The following is a 22,681-nucleotide window of genomic DNA, read 5'->3' on the forward strand; positions in this document are numbered from 1 at the left end:
AGTCCAAGGAATTTTCTGAAGTCAAGACAATTCATTGACACGGTAGGTTTTATATTAACAATTCGTATGAAAACTGTCTTCTACTTCGCAAGGCAAACTGACATAATTTTAGGAAAGCAATGGTTCTTGAAATTATTTCATAACCAGATAGCTTCCTCCTCTTCCCCCCACATCATCTGGTGAAAGTGACACTCTTGGACTCAATGCCCAGCCTCTGTATTATTCTGATGTATTATTTCTGTGTATTCCTAGTGGATGGTTTCAGTATCATCACATTAGCCTGGGCCGAGGATGATGAGAGGGCAGGATAGATGGGTCTGCAGGAGGGAGCCAGCCCTGGCACACTCATCAGAAAGGCCCAGAGTCACCACGGGAGGGAGGAAGCAGGCAGAGGCCTCCTGCAGACCTGAGCAGCACAGCTTGAATGGCCTCTCCCATTACCCTCAGCCTGCCCTTTGGCAGTTAGAGGATGAGAAGCTATTAGAAACCAGCCTGTGGGGGTGAAGCCACTGGGCCACAGCCATGTACTGAGGACAGACCCTTTCTCAGCCAAGTGGCAGCTCCAAGGCAGAGACACAGAATAGCTAGAGGCCCACCCAGCCATGTGTCTCCTTCTTCTTGGACCAAAAGAGGGACCAAATCTTGCTTGTCCTTCTCCTCCTCCTTCTTAGACCCAGTGGAGACTCTCAGTCTTCCCAGACATCTAACCAGGAGTCAAGGTGGGCTCAAAATCATGTTATCAATGAACACAGGTTGACCAGTGGGATAATCTCTTCTGGCTCCAGTTAGCCAGAAGTGTCCACTCTGCCCTGAGGCTGGCCGCACAAAGCAGATGCCAGTTTCTGCTCTGCTCCTGATTATAATGACAAGGTTCTACCCACTCCAAGTGTCCCCAGGAGAAGGCCAGCCTTCTATGTGGTCTTGAGTCAATCTTGGACCCAGGGAGAAGGTTCACATGCTAAGAAGCAATAGAAAACACTGGTAAGTATAAGGGGCTTAGGGGGCACCATGGGGTGGCACATGGGTAGCAGACCCTAGGTGCTTTCAGCCTGGCCTTGCTAGAGTTAGATATCTACAAGATGAGCAAGAACAGCACAAGACATTCCACTCACCTTCTCTTCAGTGACAGGGTCACCTAAAGTCACCCTTGCCTGGGATATAGACAAGCAATGCCCACCCCCTTCTATTTTTCAGAGCACAATATTTAACACTCAGGGTTTATTCCTTTTGGAAACAAAGGCACCCAAAGCCCTTCTGGATAGACAGCACAGTCCTGGCTGCATATTTCTGTCTCACACAGAAGTGACATTTCCCAGAGACTCCTCCCAGCCTGTCTCCAGGGCAGATCGCACACGGCCTGCCTCTGCCTGGAAGAGGTCTCCATGTCAAGCCCTGGGTGCATTACTGACTTGCTCCAGCCCAGCTTGGGGGTCCAGAGCCAAGATCCAGGACTGCCAAGCAGCACTGGAGCTGGGGTCCAGGACCCAGTATGACCCCTGCCTTGCCAGTACAAACTGTCTGGGGTTAGGCCCAGGGAAATTGGTTCTGAAGCTGGGTTTTTGTTCGGGGAACGAATTGGTGAAAACTGCAGATCTCATTTTGGTGAGAAACCAAACCCCTGTCCCGCAGTTTGCCCTGCGCTAGGCAGGAGTGGCTGCTTGCTCTGCCTCTGAAGGAAGCCCTCACCCATCATCCTAGCCCGGCTGCAGCTTCAGAGCTCAGGGGAAGGGTCACTTTCTCGACCAAGCTTTCCTGACCACGAGGCTGGATCTCGCACCTCTGCTATGTCTAAACAGTGGCTCTCTCACCCATCCATTCATTCACACAGCTAATATGCACTGCTCTCTGTTAACTTCCAGCACTGAGCGAGGCCCTGGCAGTTCTGCCAGACTAGAGCTCTCGCCCCGAGAGCTCACAGAGCGAAGCTCCTGAGGTCCTTGGAGGCTCCCAGCCAGTGGCCCTCCTGAACCAGGCGGGCTTGGTCCCGAAGGTGTCACCTTGTTTCCCTGCCTTCCTCCACTTCCTTGTCCAGTCTCTGCCTAGATGGCTGCATTCCAACCACATTTTGGGGGCTTGAGGGCCTCTTCCTCCATTGCCCATCTCCCCCAAGCACGTGACTATACTCTGGGCTGAATTGTGAAGACAGAGACTGAGCTGCTGGATCAAAGACTACTCCGCGACTGCTGTGCGCTTCCGGATTCGCTGCTTTCGGGGGGCCACGTCCCCACCCCACCTTGAGTCTGGCAAATAAATCTCTTTCTAAAAATCAAAGGAAAGGAGACAGTCTCTTCCTGAACATTCCCTCTTCCCAGCTGGGGGAAGGGCGGAGAGCTCCGCAAGGCTGCAGGGGCCACGATAAACCCAAGCCACGGTGGTGTGGGGGCGCGGTTGGCACATCACTGTTTACTCTTCGCGCGCAAGACCTGGTCCTCTGGAAACGCGGGCGTTTTTGCCGCAGTGGAGCTGGGCGCGTGGTGCCGCCAGCCCCGCCAGGCGCAGCCCTCCAATCCCGGCCCCGCAGGCCCCGCATTGCAGCTGTGGGCTGGTGTGCGCGCGAGGGCACGTGTGTGCCGGGTGTGCACGCGCCGCCACCGCAGCCAAGCGCCCTTCCCGGTTTGCTCGCTGCAGCCCCCACACCCACCCCGCCCACACCGAGCTGGCTTTAATGGAGGATTTGCCCGGGAACCTTGGGGGCCGGAGGGGCGGAGCCGAGGCACTGCAGAGCTGGGAGCAGAGGGGAGACAAAGGAAAGGCTTCAACCGTCTCCAGACCACTGCAGCACCCCTTCCAACCATACAGTTCACCTCCAGGCCAAGCGGCTGGCAGAGGGCCAGGTCCCTCACACTCCCCACCTTCCTGAGACTGGGTGTCTCCGCAGCCCTGCACAGGGAGGGCAGATTTTTTCCGCTGCTGGTGGGATTACATGCTGTTCCCCAGCCCTGTTAGTATTTACCAGGCTGGTAAAACGCTGAGGGTGGATGGCTATGTCACTTATATTCATTTAGAAGAACAAGCTGGCAAATGCAGCTGGGGAAACACCTGGGGGTCAGGGGGCGGGTCTCCCAGGTACCCTGCCCTGGCCTCTCTTCTCACAGGACTTGAAAGGACGCGTTGAACAGGGGTCTTCCATGCTCTGCAGGGAACCTGGGCCACAGTGGATGACAGAATGGCACTATTCTTCCCAAAGCCAAGCTGGACCAGTCCCATTTCAGCAGCGTCCAAGCCAACATTCTCTAAGCCATGCCTGGACTAGCAGATGTACAGCGTCAAACTGCTTCAGAGACTAGGGCTTCAATGCCAGGTGGAGGGTGTCACTGCCCTGGCCCTTCCCTAACCCTTGTCATCTCTGAATCCTACCAAGAGCGAGGAAGGTGCTTATTTGAACTTGGACGCCTAAAGATGGCAGAGCTCAAAGGCCCAGGGAGGGGGCTGCAAGGTCATCCATGAGGCATCATGAAGGGAACCCTTTCTAGGCCTCCACTCAAGCACCTTCTCCAAGGCTGTCTCTGGGTATGGCATGGCTTACACCCTGGGCTTCCCAGACCAGTTGTCTTTGCAGGCTCAATGCACTGTCTGCTGTGACTCTGCTCTCTGAACTGGAACCCCCTCTCATGCAGGACCTTACACACTGGTCCCAACTGGGTCACTCAGGGAGAGCCAGGGCTCTGAAAGGTCCCCATCTCCAATCCCCACTTGTTCTCCAAATTTGAAACCGGATGTCCTGAACTGGAGCCCCTGTCACCCTCCCCTTCTCTGTTACATCCTGCAGGCCATGGCCACAGCTCTGCCTGGCTCCAGTCACAACCAGGAATGCTGCCAAGGCCAGCATGGTGCTCCCAGGCAGCTGAGGCCAGGGTGCGGACGCCTGCTGACCTGGAGGTACCTCTGGAAATAGCTCCCTAGGGTTTACCAGCCAGGGCGATAGCAGATACCCTGTCACTACTGGGACCGGGCAAACAGCAGGCACATGGGAGGCTCGGGGAGGCTGCCCAGGATGTGGGCCGAAGCCCAGAGTCCTACAAGCCAGCAGCAAGGGGCAGTTGGAGAGAGACAGGCAGGAGGGCTGTCATGAAAAGGAGGAGAGGTGTTTAAGCAAGTGACCCTGTCCAGGAGCCCATGCTCCCAACCAGGCAGGTTCAGGGAGGTAGCTGGCCATCCCCCAGCACCTCTGCTGGCTGTCCTGCTTCTGGGGTTTTGCCACACTGCCTCTTACATACTGTCCCCAGAGAACAGAGTAGCTCAGCTCCTAGGTCCTAACCAGTCCTGGACACGGCCAGGCTGGGAAGGGCAGTAACCAGGCCTGGCAGTCCCTAACCTGTCACTGGCAGCTTCTCTTCTGCAGAGCCTCAGATGTCCAGCCAGCACAAAGCATCCTGGGGGTGGACCTGGGGGTGCCGCAGTAGCTCCTGGAGCCCCAGCTCTCCTTGGCCAGCAGATGCACCCTCCTCCCTTATTGCCCCTGGGGAGCTGCCGGCCCTCTTTGCTCTGTCACCACTGTGACCCTGGGCTTGTCTTAGAGGATCTTCTGGGCAGCTGTGTCAGAACAGCTGAGGTGTGTGGTGATGGTGGTTGAAGACTCCCACTAGGAGGTGGGCAGAGACACTCCTGCACACTGACCTGCCTACCCCTGGACCTCAGATTCCGAGAGAAGCTCCCCCCACCTCTCCCTGGCCATCTCCATTCAGCTTTGCACATTGCTTTCTTCTCTAAGGGATCTGAGGCTTAGAGTTCCCCAGCTTCAGGGAAATGATGCAGAGTGCTATGGTGCATGATCCAGGGTGCTCAGATTCAGCCACTCAAGGGGTTGTTTATAGACAAGGGCACTTGGGGTACTCAGGGTTCTGTCTATGGATAAGGGACAGACCTTGGGGCTTCTTGAGGGCATCTATCTGTGAATAGGGTGGCATTGGGGCCTTTTGGGAGTCTGTCTGTAGATGGGGGCACTCTATGGCTTCTTAGTGATCTATTTGTAGATGGAGTGACCTTGAGGCCTCTTAGGAGTCTACCTGTGGTGGGTGACCTCATGAGTTCTTGAGGGGAGTCTCTAGCTGTAGACATGGAGACCTCATAGCATCTCAGAAATCTGTCTGGGGACAGGGGGATCTTGGCACTCTGGGGACCTGTCTATGGATGTGGTGACTTTGGGGCCCCTTCAGACTCTGTCTGTGGACAGGAGGACCTCACGGCCCTTGCCTATCTGTGGAGCAAGGACATTAGGGCTTCTTGGGATCTATCTGTGAACAGGAGAACTTCGAGCTCCCAGAGCCTCATGTGGCCACTTACATCCTGGCAGGAATGACAGGTATAGGCTCAACATCCTACTCTTCATTCTGTTCCAGGACTAGAGACTGAGGGCAGGTTCAATCAATGGCCAGATAGGGTGCTCCCAATGGCCAGACAGGGCTCCCCAACTGTATAGACACACACAGCCAGGTAGAGGACTCCCATCGTCTCCCCACCTCCATTGGGCAGGAGCCACACCTTGTTCCCAGAGCTCACAGATGTCCCTCGCCCACCTCCTGGCCTGGAGACGCGCGCTCTGTCCTTACCGTCTAATGACAGCCAGTCGTGCTGGGAGGACGGGAGAGTGGGCAGCGCCCGAGCTTTGTACTCAAACACCACCGAGTTGGAGATGATCTGATTGTTGAAGGCAACTTGTAGGGTCACAAGACCAGTGTCATGGGCTGGAAGCAAAAGATAGAAGGTCAGGGAAAGGGTTGAGGTGGCACTTTCAGCTAAACCACAGCAGAACTTGGGGTGCCCCCTCCTATAACCTTCTTTGGTCAATGTCTGTGGCTCCTTAATTGCAGGTTGCACCTGCTCATTCTTTAAGCTCCAAACATGATGCTGCTTCTGTCAGGAAGCCTCTCGGACTGCTCAAACTCATAGGGTGCCCTGTTGTCACCCCTTGTCACAGCAGGCCTTGCTCTATGCTATAATTGTCTGTCTGTTTCTCAGCTCTCAGACATACCATCTGCTCACTGTGGATGGGGACTGGGAGCTAAAAAAAAATATAGATTTGAAGAATCTATAGAAGGAACGGATGAATTGAAGGAATGGATGGAAGAGTCTCATCTCCACCCAGCCCCTGGCTGGATTCTCCTCATCTCTACCCCTCCTACGTGGGATTCAGGTACATTATCTTTTGACTCCTTTGCCTTTCCTCTGGGTCACCTTTTTGTACAAGGTTTGCCAACACTCAGCATGGGGTACCATGTATTTTTAGTCCTTCTGCCTCCTTGTTGCAAGTAAGAGCTTGGCTGTGCCCCTGGTTCTGTGGTCCTAGGCAGTGTGAGCCCAGGGGACACTAAGCTGGAGATGTTGGTATGAAATATGTTCCTCCCTCCAACAGCCAGATGATGTTTCCAGGCCTCTTGTTGGTCTGACCCACTCTCCAGGCCCCCGCCCACAGCTCAATAGATGCTTCCTTTGTTGAATAAATGAATGGAATGTTTTCACTGTTTGAGAGATGCAAGCCAACCCCCTAGTGGAGACCAGCAAAGTCCTCAGCTTGTGACCACTGCTTATGCTTCTGCAGAAATCTTGAGAGCTGGCCTGTGGTCTACAGGATGGTCATGGTCCTCGGAGGGCATGCAGGCTGCCCTGTCCTGTCCAGTCTCATCCTCCGGTCACTATCAGACCTGGTGCTCTCTGACCTGCTTTTCTGAAACACCAGATGCCCAAGGCCTCCCCAGGACAGGTTTCCAGGAGGACACAAGTAGAGATCACATTACTGTTTGGGTGCTTGGTTTTCAGAGGTGTTATAGGCTTGAGCACAGTGTCCAAGTCAGCTGCTCCCTGGGTAGAAGTAAGCCCTGAGTTTCCTCTGAGAAAGGCTAACGCAGATTCCACTTCTGACCGGAAAACAACTCAGGAGTTGTGGTCTCAGGCTGCCCCAATCTATACATCCAAGCCAATCAATGGTCATCTTGCCACTGCTCCCAGAGAGGGGCTTCAGGACACCTCTGCCCACGGTTCTTTCCTGGCACTTCCCACCTTGGACTGACCCTGCATCAGCCCATGGCCTCAGCCATCTGGATCTTTGATGGGGGAGCTATCCAAGACCTCTAACGGTGCCTCTTTGGGAAGGCACCTCCAGCCAAGCCCAGAAACTCCCGTGGCCTAGTCAGCTTCCCTGGGCCGGTCTCCAAGCTCACCATCACGCCCCTCTCTGGAGTACTGCCTGGTTTACCAGCAGGAGGAAAGAGTGGTTAACATATACACCCTGACCCGACTCCACTCTGTTCCTCCTAGCAGACCTCTGTCCATCAGCCAGACTTCAGGGCACCCAAGGCTTCACTAATGCCAAACATCCCAGCCACAGGCCTCCTCAGTCACTGCTCTACTTCTACCCTCCATCTGCTGGCATGATGAAGCCTGTAGTGATGCTGGCACACTGGACTGCATCACTTCCTTCCCCCAGAGCGATGGAGAGGAGATCCACCATGGTGGTTTCCTGGACCATTACCCAGAAGCTTCGATGCTTCTCCTCCTTCTTCATTCAGTGCATCAGGCAGCCCTGTGAGTCTGACCTCCCTGTGACTCCTCTGTTCACCAGCTCCCGTTTCCACTGCTCTAATCCAAGTAGTCGTTTCTGGCCTAGATCCCTGCATTAACCTCCTGCATGCAGAGGGTGACCTCAGCACACCTGAGACCTGTGCTTGCTGGAATGATGCTTGGTTGGAGGGCAAAGGGAGCTGTATTCCAGCCCCCCCCCGGACAGGATACCAGTTAGCATTTGTGTTGCCCAAGAAAGAGTACCCAGGAAGCTCTCCTTCCTAGGTCAGAAAACATTCCGCTCCTCTTTGCCTTCTTCTAGTGCTTTCTTGCATCACTCTCTCGTCTCCGCCACCTTCCATTCCTGTATACACCCAGCATTCTCTTTTAAAGCTATCATTTAGACCAGGACTTAAAACCATCTAATGGCTTTTCATTGCAAGCAAAATCAAATTGGATGCTCCCCCAAGGCCTAGAAGGACTGCGATCTTCAACCTCATCATGTGCAGTGCCTCCCACCCCACTAGGTTTTCTGCAGACAGACAGCTGGCTTTACAGTCCTCCAATCAGACAAGCTCATTCCTGCCACAGGGCCTTTGCACGTCCCTTTCCTTCCGCCTGGATGTTTCCCCCTTCCCCTTGCCCTTCCTATGCCTGGCTCCAGCTCATCATTGACGTTCTTGCTGAATGTCCCACCTGGAAGAGAGATTTTTTCCTCATCAGGGTCCCCAAAGGAATCACATTACTATATTCTAGTGTTATTCCTGATTTCCAGTAATATTCTTGATTATTTCTTCCTGCTCCATTTTCTATTCTCTGCAGTAGAATATAAGTTCCATGAGAGCTGACACCAGATCTGTCCTTCCCACCTCTTTAGGCCCAGTGCCAAGGTCAATACCTGCCACTTAATGACTAGTTGTTGAACACATTGCTTTCACAGGGTAACATTCACCTCATTTTGAATTTGATGGTCTGTCCTTTGGTGACCTCCTTGGAAGGCAGGGATGGGCTATCTGCTCGGCCATCTTCCTGGTGGTAAACTGTCCCTCAGTTTCCTGACTCAGTTGACTTACCTACGTTTTAAGCAGTCTTTCACCATCAGTTCACCCTGAGCTCCATGCCCCTGACTTGGTCCATGGCCCCTGTCTTGGGAGTGTCACTGGATTCTGATGGACAGTTCCATGCCTGTGCATCGTCTGCTGCCCAAGTTGTTGTGGTTGGTAGCTGCCAGGCAGAACCTTGCTCTTGGTCAGGGTGGGCCAGACCACTGGGTAGTAGCTGTTCCTTTATGCATCACCGTGACCCTACACCCTATCATTCTCCTATTTTTTGGGCAGGGTCAGTTTGGTTCTCGCTTTAGTTGTTTATCCTTCAAGTTCAACTCCAGCTAAAATCTAGAATGGTCACTGCTCTGGGTTTTTCAAGTACGACTGATTCCAGCCTCCAGATTCTCCAAGTCCCAGCCTGGGCCATCATCCAGGGGGCATGCAAAGGCCAGGCCTTGTCTTGGGAGGGGTCAGATAACTGAGCCAGGGCCAGGCAAGGTCTGGGTCTCCAGCCAGGCAAGAATCAGGTACAGGAAGTGGCCTCTATTTATAGGCCACCCATTCCAAACCAGCAGCAGGTGATAAGTGGACAGTCTAATAACATGTTGCCTTCTTCTACCCCCACTCCAGGGCTAGAGGTGCTGCGGTAGCCACACACACCCCTGTACTTTGACAGGCTGCCCCTGCCTGGGCTGGATCCAGGACGGGAAAGCTTCAGATTGAGCAGATCTCCTAGGCAGCGGTGGGAGCTGAGAAAGCAGGGCCAGCCTTGGCTTCCTGGGTGTGGGTGCTAAGGTAGGTGCTGGGCTCCAGCAGGGGCTGAGCATGAGTCCAGTCTAGCATGCAGTCACGGGACCCTCAGGTGGCAGGGGAGGTGGTGGGAAAGGGGGCTGGGGGATGGTGCAATCCTGGGAGGAACCCTACTGCCCTGCCCAGCCCTCACCTTTCTTCCCTATTCCTTGCCCTTTGCAGGGAGCAAGCTCTCCTATTTTGTAGTTTCTCTGAATAACCTGGAGAAGCCTGTCCTTATTACTCCTCCTCCTTCTGCTGCTCATTGCCTGGGCTCGCTGAACAGACCAGCCCCTGAGGTAACGATGAATGTGAGGGGTCAGCCACGTGGTTTTCCCTACACTAGCCCAGAGAACAGAAATGCCAGCACTCAGAAATGACTTCAAGCTCCACGAAGATTCCTTTTTCTTCATGCTCATGACGATTTCTTCTTGTAACATGCTAGGTATTTTTACTGGGAACATGCTGGGGACCCAGGAATTCATCTGGTGCTGGAGAAGAGTATTGAACATACCACTGACTACCAAGAGAACAAACAGGTCTGTCCTGGAGAGGGAGAAGCTAAACTGTTTCTTGGAGGCAAGGATTTTGAGGCTCCTTCTCACAATACTATGGGTATGTTGCCCGAAAGGACCAGTCCTTAGAGAAGGGCGTCACGCTTGGAAGGGTAGAGAGTCAGTACAGGGGAGGAAGACCCTGGAGGAGATGGATTGACACAGTGTCTGGGGTAATTAGGGTACAGTGAGATTGGCCCAGGATAGAGCAGGGTCCAGAGCTATCGTGGGTAGGTAGGGTTGCTCTGAGTCATGGTCCACTCCCACATAGCAACAACAACCACCTAGGTTCCCATTTCCTCCCGTGCAGGCTGGGGGGTAGCTGCCTCCTGCAGGGCTCAGTCGCTGGGTTTAGCAACATGGTTCTGGCTCCTCCCTTGAATTAATCCCTTGATCTTGTTTCCTTCTTAGTCCCAACATAGGACAGTGGTGGTGGTGGGGGCAGGCTGTGTCTAGTCCAATATGGGGCTTTTGAGCTAATAAAGGTGACATCAGAACAGATCATTTGCTCTTTTATAGCCCAGGAAAGCAGGACAAAGAAAGGCTAGCATGAGATAGCACCAACGTGGAAAGGGGGGCCCAGGGCTCTGGGGGTGGGCTCTCACCTGGGCAGTAGCAGCGCAGCACCCCGGGCTGAATCAAGGACGCAGGCACTGAGATCTGGTCGAACAGGCAGCTGTAGTTATTGCTGGCTTCTTGCCATGGGCCCGTTATCAGGACCTTCACTCCTCCCTGAAGGGGACAGAGAAGAGAGTGAGCACCCACCCCCTGACATGGCCCAGCCACACTGTGGACAGCTACAGTGTTCCAGTGGTGGTCTGCAGCCCAGTGCCTGGAGAACATGTGGATGGATTCCCGGGCCCTGCCTGCAGAGTCTAAGATGACCTGCCTTGAGGCATCACTTGCAAATACAAAATAGGGTGCTGTAGTCTGGCCTCCAGACCCCTCAAAGCCTCTTTGATGTTCCTGGACCTTCCTCTGCTGGAGTCCAGCATGGACCACTGTTCAGAGCCCTGGCCCTTTCCAGTGTCATTTCTAGTCCCCGGCAGGAGGGAAGATAGTTTTCTGAGTATTTGCAGGTCATGAAGCTCTGAGGTCTGGCTGGGATCCTTGGAAAGATGGGAAGGGGAGGATGAGATCTAATCACTGTCCTTGTGGATGGGTTGAGAGAGCTCCGGGTTTGCAGGAGACCGAAACATCTAAGCTTTACCTCAGAGACCTGAGGTTCTGATGGGGAGAGGCTAGCAGGACCCCCAGAGAGTGGTGGGGACAGACTGAGGGAGGGGATCTGGTGGGGGAGAGTGGATAAAGAAAGCAATGAGAAAAACTCCACAGAACCAGAAAATGGAGAAAAAGGGCTGAGAGTTTACCCCAGAGCTGAGTCTGAAGTGGGGTGCCGGGGTAGGTGGGGAGTGCACACGGGGTGGGGCTGGGGGGGCTGTCTCTGTGCAGGCATTGAGGACACTTGCGTCTGAGTTTGCCGCCCACACAGCCAGACGGTCCTCCGGTGCCCTCCTCATGCAAGCCACTGACGCATGCAGCTGGGTTGGGGCTGCTCTCTTGGGGCCAAGGAGGGGACCTCAGGTGACCTTTCTCTATGCAGTAAGTAGGAAGAGGGCTGCCCCCATGTACCCCGAGATGTGCAGAATAGGATACAGACAGTGTAGTATGGCAAAATCTGGCGCTCCTTGGCCTCCTACTTGGATCTACCCTGAGGTGGGAGGGGTGGGTGAAAGGGTGGGGGCGGGAGGGGGGTGTCACACCGAATGAGCAGGGGGCTGCAGGAAGGCCCTCCCAGCTGCTGATGGATGGGACAGCCACATGTCCTCACTCTTGGAGTCCTTCTCTGTGACGTCGTCCTGATTTGGTGATGAATGACCTCACCTCTTTTACTCCTCGTTGTGTCCCTTGTGGAAACCGAGTTAGATGGTCTTCCACTTGATTAGCCTGGAAGAGGAGCTGGCTGAGCTGGGGAGGGAGGAACCCCAGAAGGGCTGAAGAGGGTAGCTGTGCTGTCTATCCTGGTTCTCCTGGTCATCCCTGATGGCCCATGTCAGAGCCACCATCCACCCCTTCACACTGGGCAATATCTTTGGGCTGGGATGGGGGAGTGAAAGAGGACAATAAGCTGCTCAGGACAGAGTAGGAGAGTGCCACCTAGTGTCCCAGAAGGAGAAGGCCTAGAGATGCTCCCAGTTTAGATATGGGAGAAGGGCAGTGGTCTGCAGAGCTGTGGACCTGAGATACGGCCATACTATCGCTGCCCAGTGTCAGGAGGATGTGGCTTTTATCCTTTCAGAAATCCATTCTTTCTTGACCTCTCTTTGGTGCTGGGTCCTGGGGACTCCCAGACTCCTTGGTCACTCCCTGTCCTAGAGGGGTTCCCCCCCCCCCAACTTGTAACTGGGCTTACTCCCAAGACTTTCCATCATATTCCTGGAATCTAGCTCTAGATTCAGGCAGCAACTGGAGGAGTAGTTTCCAGTCTGCTAGGGGTAGCTGCTCCATTGCTTAGCATAGGACGTGTCCCTCCCGCCCCCTAAGAGGACTCTACCTAGATGACATTTGGCCTGTGCTCCAGGAGGCCTTCCTCTGTGTTGGGATAGCTTTGAGAAGTCATTTCACTTCCAGGTAACCTAAGCTCTGAGGGTAGTGGAAGTGCTTAGGGCAGCAGCTGCTGGCCTTTCTGGACCCCCTGACCCCAGCCCTAACATTCCTTGTTTCTCCATATCATTCCATAGGAAGACTTAGAGCTCTAGTGGAGTAGTAGGACAGGGACTCAGGACCCTTGAAACTGCAAGTCAGGGCATATTCCTGGTTGAGAGATCTGCCTGATGGTGCAGGGTGCCTGGAAGCACCAGAAGGTCAGCATAGGGCCCCATCCTCCCTGGAAAGTAGAAAAGCAGAGACTTCAAAAGGTCACAGTTGGGGGGCAGGAAGAAGAATAATAAACCTAATCAACAGCCTCGAGTTTGTAGTTGAGGCTGCTGAGAGGCACAAAGGACTGCAGAAATTACTGGAAAACGTCAGCCCTTCTCCATGGAAACCGCCACAGGAAGGCTCAGCCTCCATCAGTTCAGGGACGGTTCCCATGGCAACACTTGCCTGACGTGTGGGTCTGAGGGCTCTAATTGCAGTCTCTTCTGCCTGGCGCAGCGAGTGTCGGTGGCGGGAGATGACGCACATGGGCTTGGGGGATAGGAGGGTCAATGATGTCGTCTGAGGGCTCAGTGCCTGGGGGGGGGGCGGGGGCTGCAGTAAATTTCCAGTGTATCCAGAGGAAATCCTGGGACAAAGGGGCACAGCAGGAGTACATATGTGTGTGATAGATGTTGTTAAAGGTGAAGAGGAGGATGCTATGGAAGAGAATTTGAAACCCCCACGCTCGCCCCTTGTGCTCTAGTGGTTTAGGGGTAAGGTGCGCTGCAATCGCATTGGAACCCAGTTCCAATCCATCAGCTGCTCCCATATGATTTACTGCCAAATGAATACACAGAACAATTCTCACCCTTTGGGAGGAGATAAGAGACATGAAAATGGCACTAGCTAGGGTTCCTGTTAAATGCGTCTGGCGGCCCTCAGGAGCTGGTGGTGACATTTATCAGAGCACACACTTGAAGACTCCGAAGCGAGGCCCGATGTGTCAGCGGTGGCAAAGTCTGACACACATCCGCCCCCTGCTGGTAGAGGAGGGCAGGGGGCAGCAGCAGCGAGGTCAGCGAGCCGGCTGTGATGGAAAGGGGGCTGCGATGGAAAGGGGTCCGTTTCCCACAGGCGAGCTGTGGGGTGCTGCTGTTGCATCGGAGTTAGTGGCCCAGAGCTGGAGAAGACACTCCGGAAGGGTTGCAGGGCCTTAGGTTTCACTGAGTCACTTCAGGCACCCAAGGACCCAGCTGGAGGGGGTGGATGTATGTTTTCCAGATAAAATGATTTTGAGTTGCTTTTGTTTCTAGGTAACCAGGGGCATCCAGGGCTTTGAAAAATCCAGGCTGGCCACACCTGACACCGAGTCAGTCCGTGGCGTTCCCTGTTCCTGGGCCGCCCTCGCGTGGCGAGCTGTGGAACTGTTCTCCCGAGATGAATCTCTGAGTTAAGGAAGGGAGTTACAGACTAGAATACGGGGGATCTGGCCGCTAACGTGCGCTCCCTAGTGCCTGCCAGGACCAATGTAACGGTGCTATGACGATGTTCCTGAGCTGAGTGTGGATGAGAAGAGCAGAGAGGATGTGTCAGGGACAAGAGGAAATTCAGTTAGCCCCTCCAGGTGTTACTGTGGAAATCAAATGAAGGGGGACAGGAGAGGCAGCCACTGAGCTAGCAAAGTTGCTCTTTTAATCCTCACAACAACCCACTGAAGCATGGTTATTATCCAAATTTTAAAGGCAGGAAATCAAGACATAGAGAAGACAGCTCTCTTGCCCAAGGTCACTGGAAGTATAAAGCTGGGGTTTGAATCTTTCAGGCCCCAGCTCTATGCCGTCAACCATATAGAGCAGCGGTGTCGAGCACCAAAGGTTTTTACAAATACCTGTTCACAGACACATCGTGTGTGAGCAGAAGTTGGCTTTTCAGACACTTGTTGTGTATCTTTTTTGGACACATCGGTCCTAAGGCTGGATCACTACCTGACTGATGTGACATCCTTCTGAGAGCTGGGGACATTTCTATACTGATTTTATTAGCTTTATTATAGGCATTGCTGGTTCTTATTTTCCAAAAAGGAGAGCTGGGCTGGATCCTGGTCAATGCACTTCATATGCAGCCACTGGGAAGAAGTTGTGCTGCAATCCAAAAGGCACGTGGTTCGAATCCACTAGCTGCTCTGCAGGAGAAGGATGAAAAATCTCCTCTCGTGTGATTTAATGCTTCTGAAACCTGCTGGAAGGTCAGCTAGGGGTCAGTTCTAACTTGATGGCACACAGCAACAACAATCACCACCACCACCCATCCAGTGGAGGTTTGTGTGTTACTGTGATGTTGGACAGGTTACTGCAGAGCTTCCAGACTATGACGGGCTAAGAAGAAAGGCCTGGAGATCTGCTTTAGGAAACCAGCCCCTGCAAACCCTGTGGATCACCAAGGTCCAATATACAACTGATCATGAGGACAGCAGGGGACCAGGCAGCCCATCGTTCCATTGTGCATGGGGGTTGCTGCGAGTCAGGGGCTGACCTGATGAGAGCCAATAACACTGAGTCTCTTGATAGAGGTTGTGACACTGAGGCCCACATCATAGGTGATCCCCCAAAGCCATGCCCACTCAGTGAGCAAGGGCAAATGGAATCTGGGCTCATGGTCTCTTTGTTCTGACACTCGGGAGAAGGATATAGACAGGTGCTAGAATAATCACGAGGCAAGAACCAATATTCACTGATTCTTATGAGCTGAAGATGTCACTAGAGCCCACCCGCAAGTAGACACTTGTGTCAGTCCATTGTACAGATGAGAAAATGAAGTCAAAAGGGAACTAGCTTCAAGTCATGACACAGCTAGGACTGCTCAGAGTGACTTCTGGGCAAATGGCCTCTGCCACTGGGCACACTGCCCTTTTGTGAGAGACCATGAGAAGGCTATGAAGCAGATACTATTTCAGGGAACCCGGCTGCTTCTAAGGACACTGGTTACCTAATCCCAGCTCAGACACTGGCCCCTGGAGCCCCTGCCATCTGGGTCTGGAACCTTCACAGGCCTTGGGCAGCATGCCCTGGTCAGGTCTGAAGACCTAAACTGCAGTGTCTGCATTAAGCCAGCAGCCAGCAAGTTCATCTAGACCCATGGCAACCTCATCTGTATCAGAAGAGAACTGCGCTCCATAAGGGTTTTTAAATGGCCGATTTTTTGGAAATAGATCACCAGGTCTTTCTTCCAAGGTGCCACTAGGTGGGCTTGAACCTCTAACCTTTGGTTACCAGCCAAGTGTGTTAACTCACTGCAGCACAAAGGGACTTAGCAGCTGTTGTTCTTGTGTTGATTCTGACACATAGATATGCTAAGGGACGGAGCAGAACTGCCCCGAGGGGGATAATCCTTAATGGAGCAGATTGACAGGCCCTTTTCTCCCATGGAGCTGCTGGTGGACTCAAACTCAGTGTTTTGGTTATCAGTCAAGCACTTAGCCACTGCACCACCAGGGCCCCTTTCAGCAGCCATAAAACCTGACCTCATTGTCACGGAATCGATTCCAACTCATAGCGACCTGACAGGACAGAGTAGAACTGTCCCACAGGGCTCCCAAGACGACACTCCTTGTGGAAGTGGGCTGCCCCTCGGCGTGACCGGTGACTTCAAACCACGGACTTTGCCATAAGCAGCTAGTGTGTTGATACCATTCCACCAAGATCTCAGAACCCCTTTAATAAAAAGGGTCAAAGTGAGAAATTAAACAAAGCAGACCCTGAGTGGAATCTAGGGCTTCAATCTGATTCATTCGAGTTTGACCTCCTGCTGAGAATTCACCTTTCCACCCAGACACACTGAATGAGAATCGAGAATTTGAACAAGGTTCAGTATATCTGGGTGCAAAGGTGAATTCTCAGCAGGGGGTCAAGCCCAAAGAAACCAATCTGAAGCCCTGGAGCCAGGTAACCTCAGGGCTGCTCCAGCCAGCTTTGAGAGGGGGCATCGTGTGGATGAAGAGACGCTTGATTGTTCCTGCAAAGTTTGGCGCTCTGGCGACACTCTGTGGAGGTGAGCTGGTAACTCAAAGGCCAGACCTCTCTGGTGGTTCCAATCTGCCATAAGCAGCTCTGAGGGAGAGATGGGCAATCTCCTTCTGTGTGATTTATAACCTCAGAAACCCAATAGAGGGTCAGGTATGAGTCAATTCAACAGCAATGAATATTTTTTTGGAGTTTCAGAATGATTATTTGAAATGGAGGGAGCTCTGGTAAGGAGTTATACTGCCAAACCCAAGGTGTGTATTTTTAATCTACCAGTTGCTCCATGGGAGAAAAATGAACAGTCTCCCATGTGATAACAGCCTCTGAAAACCTACATGGAGGGTCACTTATCGATCTGTTCCTGCTTGACAGTACACAGCAGCAACAATAACAGCAACTTGAAATATTCTGTGGAGGAGAGAGTGGAGGGGGACAACTTTGTCTTTGTGGTCCATGGCTTCATCTCAAAGGCACCCCGGTGTGCAAGAGTATTCCTGAGCTGGGCAGAAGGTGTACAGGGAAGGTAGAGTGGGAGCCGGCAGCAGGGGCTTACCTCGGGGTAGGACCACTCTGGGGAGTAGTCGGTCACCATGAACACCCGTCCACTTTGCTGTAGCATCCCCAGGGTGCTCTGGGTGGAGGCGGCCGAGACTACCTCGGCGACATGCATGTAGGCCATGGTGCTGGCCCCGCCCTCGGCACTGCTGAGCTGCAGGCTCCCCTGCTGAGGGCTGCAGCAAGGGATGCACATCTCGGCCTGGGTGAAGGGTGCTCGGGCCCCGTCCTCTGCCTGCGAGAGGGCTGCACTGTCCCCTGACACCAGCTGGTGCCCGTAGATGGTGCCGCTGCCCCCCTCCACCGAGATGAAATCATTGATCAGGTCGGAGAACTGGTTGCTGAAGGAGATGTCAAAGTGGTCCAGGCTGAGCTCCATGTTGGAGGCGTTGCCCAGGCTGGGCTGGGCCACCGGGTAGAGGCCCTGCACCACGTTACCTGGGAGGATGGGCACCCCGCTGGCACTCCGGATCACCCCATTGCTCTCTGGCTGCAGGTAGTGCTCGGAGCTACAGGCCTGCAGCTCCCCGGACTTGAGCAGAACCTCCCCGCCTTCAGCAGCCTGTGAGGTCTCCATGGTGACCTCCCCCTCCGCGGTCATGGCCTGGAAGTTGGCCTGGAACTGCATGAGGTGCAGGGAGGAGGTGGACTCTATCCTTGTCTCCACGTGGCCACTGCAAGAGCTGGTTTGGGACGAGGCCTCTGTCTTCACGGTGGGCATCACGAAGCTGCCCCCAGAGTCACTCAGGCTGCTGTGGGCATTCTGCTCCAGGGGAAGGGGCTTGCTGGCGTCCTGCAGGAAGAAGCTCGGGGAGGGGGTCTGGTGGATGTGGGGGCTGTGGCCCGTCTGGCTGAAGCTGGACGTGTAGTCCTTGTTGGAGTCTATGGCGCTGAAGTCCATCTGCTCCAGCGTGGTGCTGGGGCTGAGGCCGCCGCCCGAGGGCAGCAGGCTGGAGCCTGCGGTCAGCGTGAGGGAGCTGGAGGCGGTGGTGGCGCTGGAGGAGTACGCGTCCTTGGCCATCTGCTGCTCGAACGAGGTGTCCTCGGTCTTGATCTCCTTGGTGAGCACGGTGGTGAAGCTGAAGCTCCTCTCCACGGGCGGCGAGTGCCGGATGTTGGTGCTGACCATCTCCGCCTTCAGGCCTCCGCCCCCGTAGGTCTGACCCTGCTTGGGGTTGTTGAGGAAACAGTCAGGGTCAAAGTTCATGGTGGTTTCTGGAATCTTCCGGCCCCCGTCCAGGGTGGTGGAGAGGACCAGTTCTTCGGACACGTTGGTGGGCAGCATCGACAGGCTTTCGGAGCTGCCCGTGGTGGGGAAGGCGAACTTGTGACCGTCAGAACTGACAGCCAGAACCAGGCCCTGCGAGCCGTCGGGCGAGAGGAGGTGGTGGTTGGGGCCGGCGGTGGGGGACATGGTGTACACGGCCTCGTTGGTGACCTCGGACATGAACACCGTGGCGCTCTGGGACAGGCTTCCCATCACGGAGGCCACCGCCATGCTGGACACGCCGGTGACCACGGGGCTGTCCACCATGTCGGGGTCGCTGTTGAGCCCGCTGCTGATGGATACGGGGGAGCTCTGGGTGGTGTCGGGGACCTCCACCTGGTTGGTGGAGGACACCTCGGTGCTGTTCTGGTGCAGCAGCACGGGCTTGGCCACCTTGCCATTGCGCTTCTCCCGGCTGGAGCCCTTGCTGTGGCTGTGCTCGTGCTTGCCCTCCGACACGTCGTTGTGCTGCACCTCCGAGTGGCCCCCGTACCCCCCACTCCGTGGCTCCACCTTGGGGGAGATGATGCGGTGTTTGGCACTGTTACACTTGTGGTGCACGCTGCTGCCTGCTCCTGCGGAGGACGGAAGCACAGCACACACGACCGTGCACGCGCACACACGCACGCATGCACACACACAAAGAAAGCGTCAGAGCCGGCACCACAGCGGACCCTGTCATTGAGCCCAGACTGTCCACTGAACCCCCTGGGGCTGGCATTTAAGACTAGCTTCCAGCCCACCCATCCCAAACCCTGGGGTTCAAATGCCCTCTAAGTGACCACCCTACAAAGGCCAGAGTGGCTTTATTCTTGGTGTTCTTTTCAGAGATTCCAAGTGACATTGCTGCATGTAGGAGACCCAGGAGGAGGGGGTGGAGAAAAGGCTTCCTCCAGGAATGTCCCTCCGTCGTCAGAGACTCCCTCTCCTCTTGGAATGTCTCTCTGGGCCAGAGGGGCTCAGCTTCCTGCATGTCTGCAGCCCCAGGGAGGTGACTCTCTTCCTCCCCAGGCTGCTCAGATCATGCAAAGTCTCAAGAATGTCATCTCCATCACAGGACCAGTGGTAACCACTCCTTGTGACCAAACACCAGAAGCTGAGCGGGGAGCTGAAGGTCAAGGTCAAAGTGCTCTCTCTAGATTCAATCCCAGGACTGGAAGAGAGGTTCTAGATGCAGGAGAGGTTAGGTCCCCAGTTCTAGACGTGAAAAGGATTGAAAGCCAGGCCAGCCACCTCTGTTGGGTTAGCTAGGATCTGTGCAGGGCTGGCTGGGGGCCCAAATCCTCCACAGTCCTGTGAAAGGACAGAGCCGTTGCCTGCTGGGGTTCATGCGGCTGTGAGCCCCTCAGCACTCCAGCAAGTCCGACTGGAACCCTTCCCCCCTCAGGCCTCTGTGCCCAGCATCCAGGCAGCTTCTTTTCTTTCTCTCAAAGCCCTGCCATTACTTTTATTCTATCAGATAAGGGTCACTTCGCTTTTGAGAAAAGGATGAATCCTCTCCCTTGATCACGCTACCGCCTCTCCATCGAGATTCCTAAATTCACAGAAGACTTGCCAGAGAAGTGACGTGACCTTCTAATGGGAATATCTAATTAAGGTGGTGGAGGGGCCAGGCCTGCACCACCATGAGAGCAAAAATACCATTATCAGAAACACCAGCGTGTTAGGATGGACCAGGGAGACTTCGTGTGCCTGGATGAGATGGGGGTTAAGGAAGACATTGAACCTGAGCCGTCCAACTGACCCACGGTCAGCTCCTTGGCAAACCCAAGCAGCCTTGTGCTGGGTGCCTGGGAAAGGAGGGTCTGGGAGGGTGCTGGTGGGGCACGGACACAGGCCCAGAGCCCTGGCCATCTGCATTTTCCCCTACTTGCTCCCCTTTCTCCATCCTTGGGAGGAGGAGCTACTATTCGGAAAGTTCTCCATCCGCCCTACGTTCAGGAGCAGGAAAAGGGGGAAGGGCCTGCTTTGTGTCCACCTGAGGGGACTGTGGTGTGGCCCCATCCTTGGCCAATTGCTTCTTTGAACGGGACATCCTGGTTACCCCCAGGAGGAGGCTGCACCCCTTACTCACTCCTAGGCCCGCCTGCCCGTGCCTACTCACCCAGGCTGCCCGTGCAGAGGCAGTTGTGGGTCCGGGGCTGGGGCTTGGTCTGATGGCTGTCTAGGATCTGCTGGACCAGCTGCTCCACCGAGAAGCCTGAGCTGCTGTTGCCGTTGCTGCAGGTCCACTTGATGCCATGGACTGTGGAGAGAGAAGGGGGTGTCAGGGGCAGGTGGGCGAGGGCTTGAGGGGGCAGGGAGGAGTGGTACAGCCCCTAGAGCACAGCCTGATGAGTGTGTGCATGTGTGTGTGGGGGGAAGGGACAGGGATACTCCAGGGTCAGTGGACTCCTCATCCTGCCCTCCTCTCTTCTCTTCCCTATGGGTGAGGCCGTCCAGAGGTGGAACAGGCCCACCTTCTGCTTCATTTTCCCTCTTCCAATGTCTAAGTGCACAGTGGCGATTTTCCCTGGGCTTGAGGTGGAGGAGAAAGGAAGTGGAAGATGACTTGGCAGCGGGTTGAGGGGCTCCTTGGACTGAGTTCAAGAACGAGCTTCAGGGGAGGAGACCACTCTAGAGCGATGCTTCAGGATCCTGCAGCACTAATGACTTCTCTGCCCCAAGGGGGTCACAGGGCCCATAGGAGCAGGACAAAGGGCCTGACTGGCCCAGACGGAGTGGCATCTGGGTGCTCTATTTGACCCTGACTCTGAGTGGCTGCTCTGCAGTCCACGGAATTGGGGTGAGTGGGGGCCAACAAGGACCAAGGGTAGGCTCCCTATCCGCCTGGCAGGAAGGGGCTGGAAGTCTAAATTAACAGCTGTGCCCAAGAGAACGAGGCTTAACTTTCATGCTCATTCTGGTCCCTTCTCTCCCTGCTAGCGGAGACTGAGCCATGTGACAGACCCCAGCTCAAGATAGGTTTAGGTCCCAGACATGGTGGTTCTGTTGGACCTGGGGCTTGAACTGGTAGCTAGCTGGGGGATGACAGAAACCAGGAACAAAGTGGCAGGACCATTGGTGGGCAAGGTCAGTGGCTTCATGCACAGTGTCCATCTCCTGGAGTGGGTGGCCCCTTCTCAATGGGCCCAGAGAAACCTTGTTACAACTTAAGAGGCTTCAGAGAGACAGACTAGACAGAGAAACAGTCAAACACATTGTCTGTTGTTGTTATGTGCGTAGAGTCGCCTGTGACTCATAGCGACCCTATGTACAGCAGCCCTAAACCCTGCTCTATCCCTTGCCAATCTTATTGTCTCTAATACACCTATCCCCATTACCCCAGTCACTGAACCAATCCATCTCATTGAGGATCTTCCTCTCCTGCCCAGACCCTCCACCCTCTAAGCATGACATTCCTCTCCAAGGACTGATCCCACCTTGCAACATGTCCAAAGACGAAGCTTCAGAATCTTTGCCTCCAAGGAGAATCCTGGCTTCACCGTCTCCAGGATGTACTTGTTCTCCTAGCAGTCCATGATATATTCACTACTCTTCTCCAGCACCACAGCTCAAAGGCACCAATTCTCTTTCTATCATCCCAAGTCTTTGTCCAGCTTTCTGATGCATAGCACATAATTGTAAAGACCATGGCCTAGGAACCAGAAATGGAGCCATACTTGGGTCTGAATCCAGTCCGGTCTTTACTTGCTGCCTGAATTGGCCAGCTCATGTCTCTGAATCTCAATTTTCTTATCTGTGGAATGGGGATAACCTGCACCCCAGAGTGGCCAGGAGGAAGTCTGATCTGCATTCCTGGTGCTGCATGTTCGCCCAGCAAAGGACAGCGGCTGTCACAGCCATTAGAAGCGATGCCCTGATGATGACAAGCAGTGAGCAGTGTGGCCTTGCCACAGGCACGGTCTTGCCGCAGGCTCTGCTGGCGTCGTGGGGACTGGGCGAGGAGCTGCTTCTTGCCGTGAACTCCAAGGCGGCTCATCCAGGAACGCTGGGGGCATGTCTCTGGGTGGCCGTCGCCTCACACTTCTCTTACTTGTCAGCCCTTTCCCCGGGCATGCTGCTGTTCTTTCCTGTGCTCAGTTCCCTTGTCCACTGCCCTACCAGCTGAGGCTGCTCTGAGTGTCCACAGACCCTCCGCACCTTCCCAGTGGTTCTGGCACCAAGAGGGGTGGGTGGGTCCTGCGTCGTGTCTGTCCTGAGCTTGCTGAGTGACTACCTAGTAAGCGGACCCAGGGTTATGGCCTCCTATCCTCTGGTGGGAGGTACCCCTACTTTGGACCTTCTCTGGAATTCTCTGTCAGCCCCCCTAGA

The 22,681-nt window shown here is 54.5% G+C and overlaps 1 protein-coding gene across 1 annotated transcript in view; it reads right to left on the reverse strand.

Moving 5' to 3' along the window:
• CAMTA1 (calmodulin binding transcription activator 1) overlaps positions 1 to 22,681 on the reverse strand; it is a 1,380,526-nt gene that overhangs the window by 151,652 nt on the left and 1,206,193 nt on the right. The window contains exons 8-11 of the mRNA XM_006885914.1: positions 20,472 to 20,612; positions 17,099 to 18,942; positions 10,492 to 10,618; positions 5,550 to 5,684 (exon numbers count right to left, since the gene is read on the reverse strand). Of these exons, the coding sequence (XP_006885976.1) occupies positions 5,550 to 5,684; positions 10,492 to 10,618; positions 17,099 to 18,942; positions 20,472 to 20,612 (2,247 nt within the window). The remainder of the gene's footprint in view (positions 1 to 5,549; positions 5,685 to 10,491; positions 10,619 to 17,098; positions 18,943 to 20,471; positions 20,613 to 22,681) is intronic.

The sequence above is a fragment of the Elephantulus edwardii genome, unplaced genomic scaffold (genome assembly GCF_000299155.1).
Source record: "Elephantulus edwardii isolate Elephantulus edwardi_28Jun2011 unplaced genomic scaffold, EleEdw1.0 scaffold00045, whole genome shotgun sequence".
NCBI classification, from domain to species: domain Eukaryota; kingdom Metazoa; phylum Chordata; class Mammalia; order Macroscelidea; family Macroscelididae; genus Elephantulus; species Elephantulus edwardii.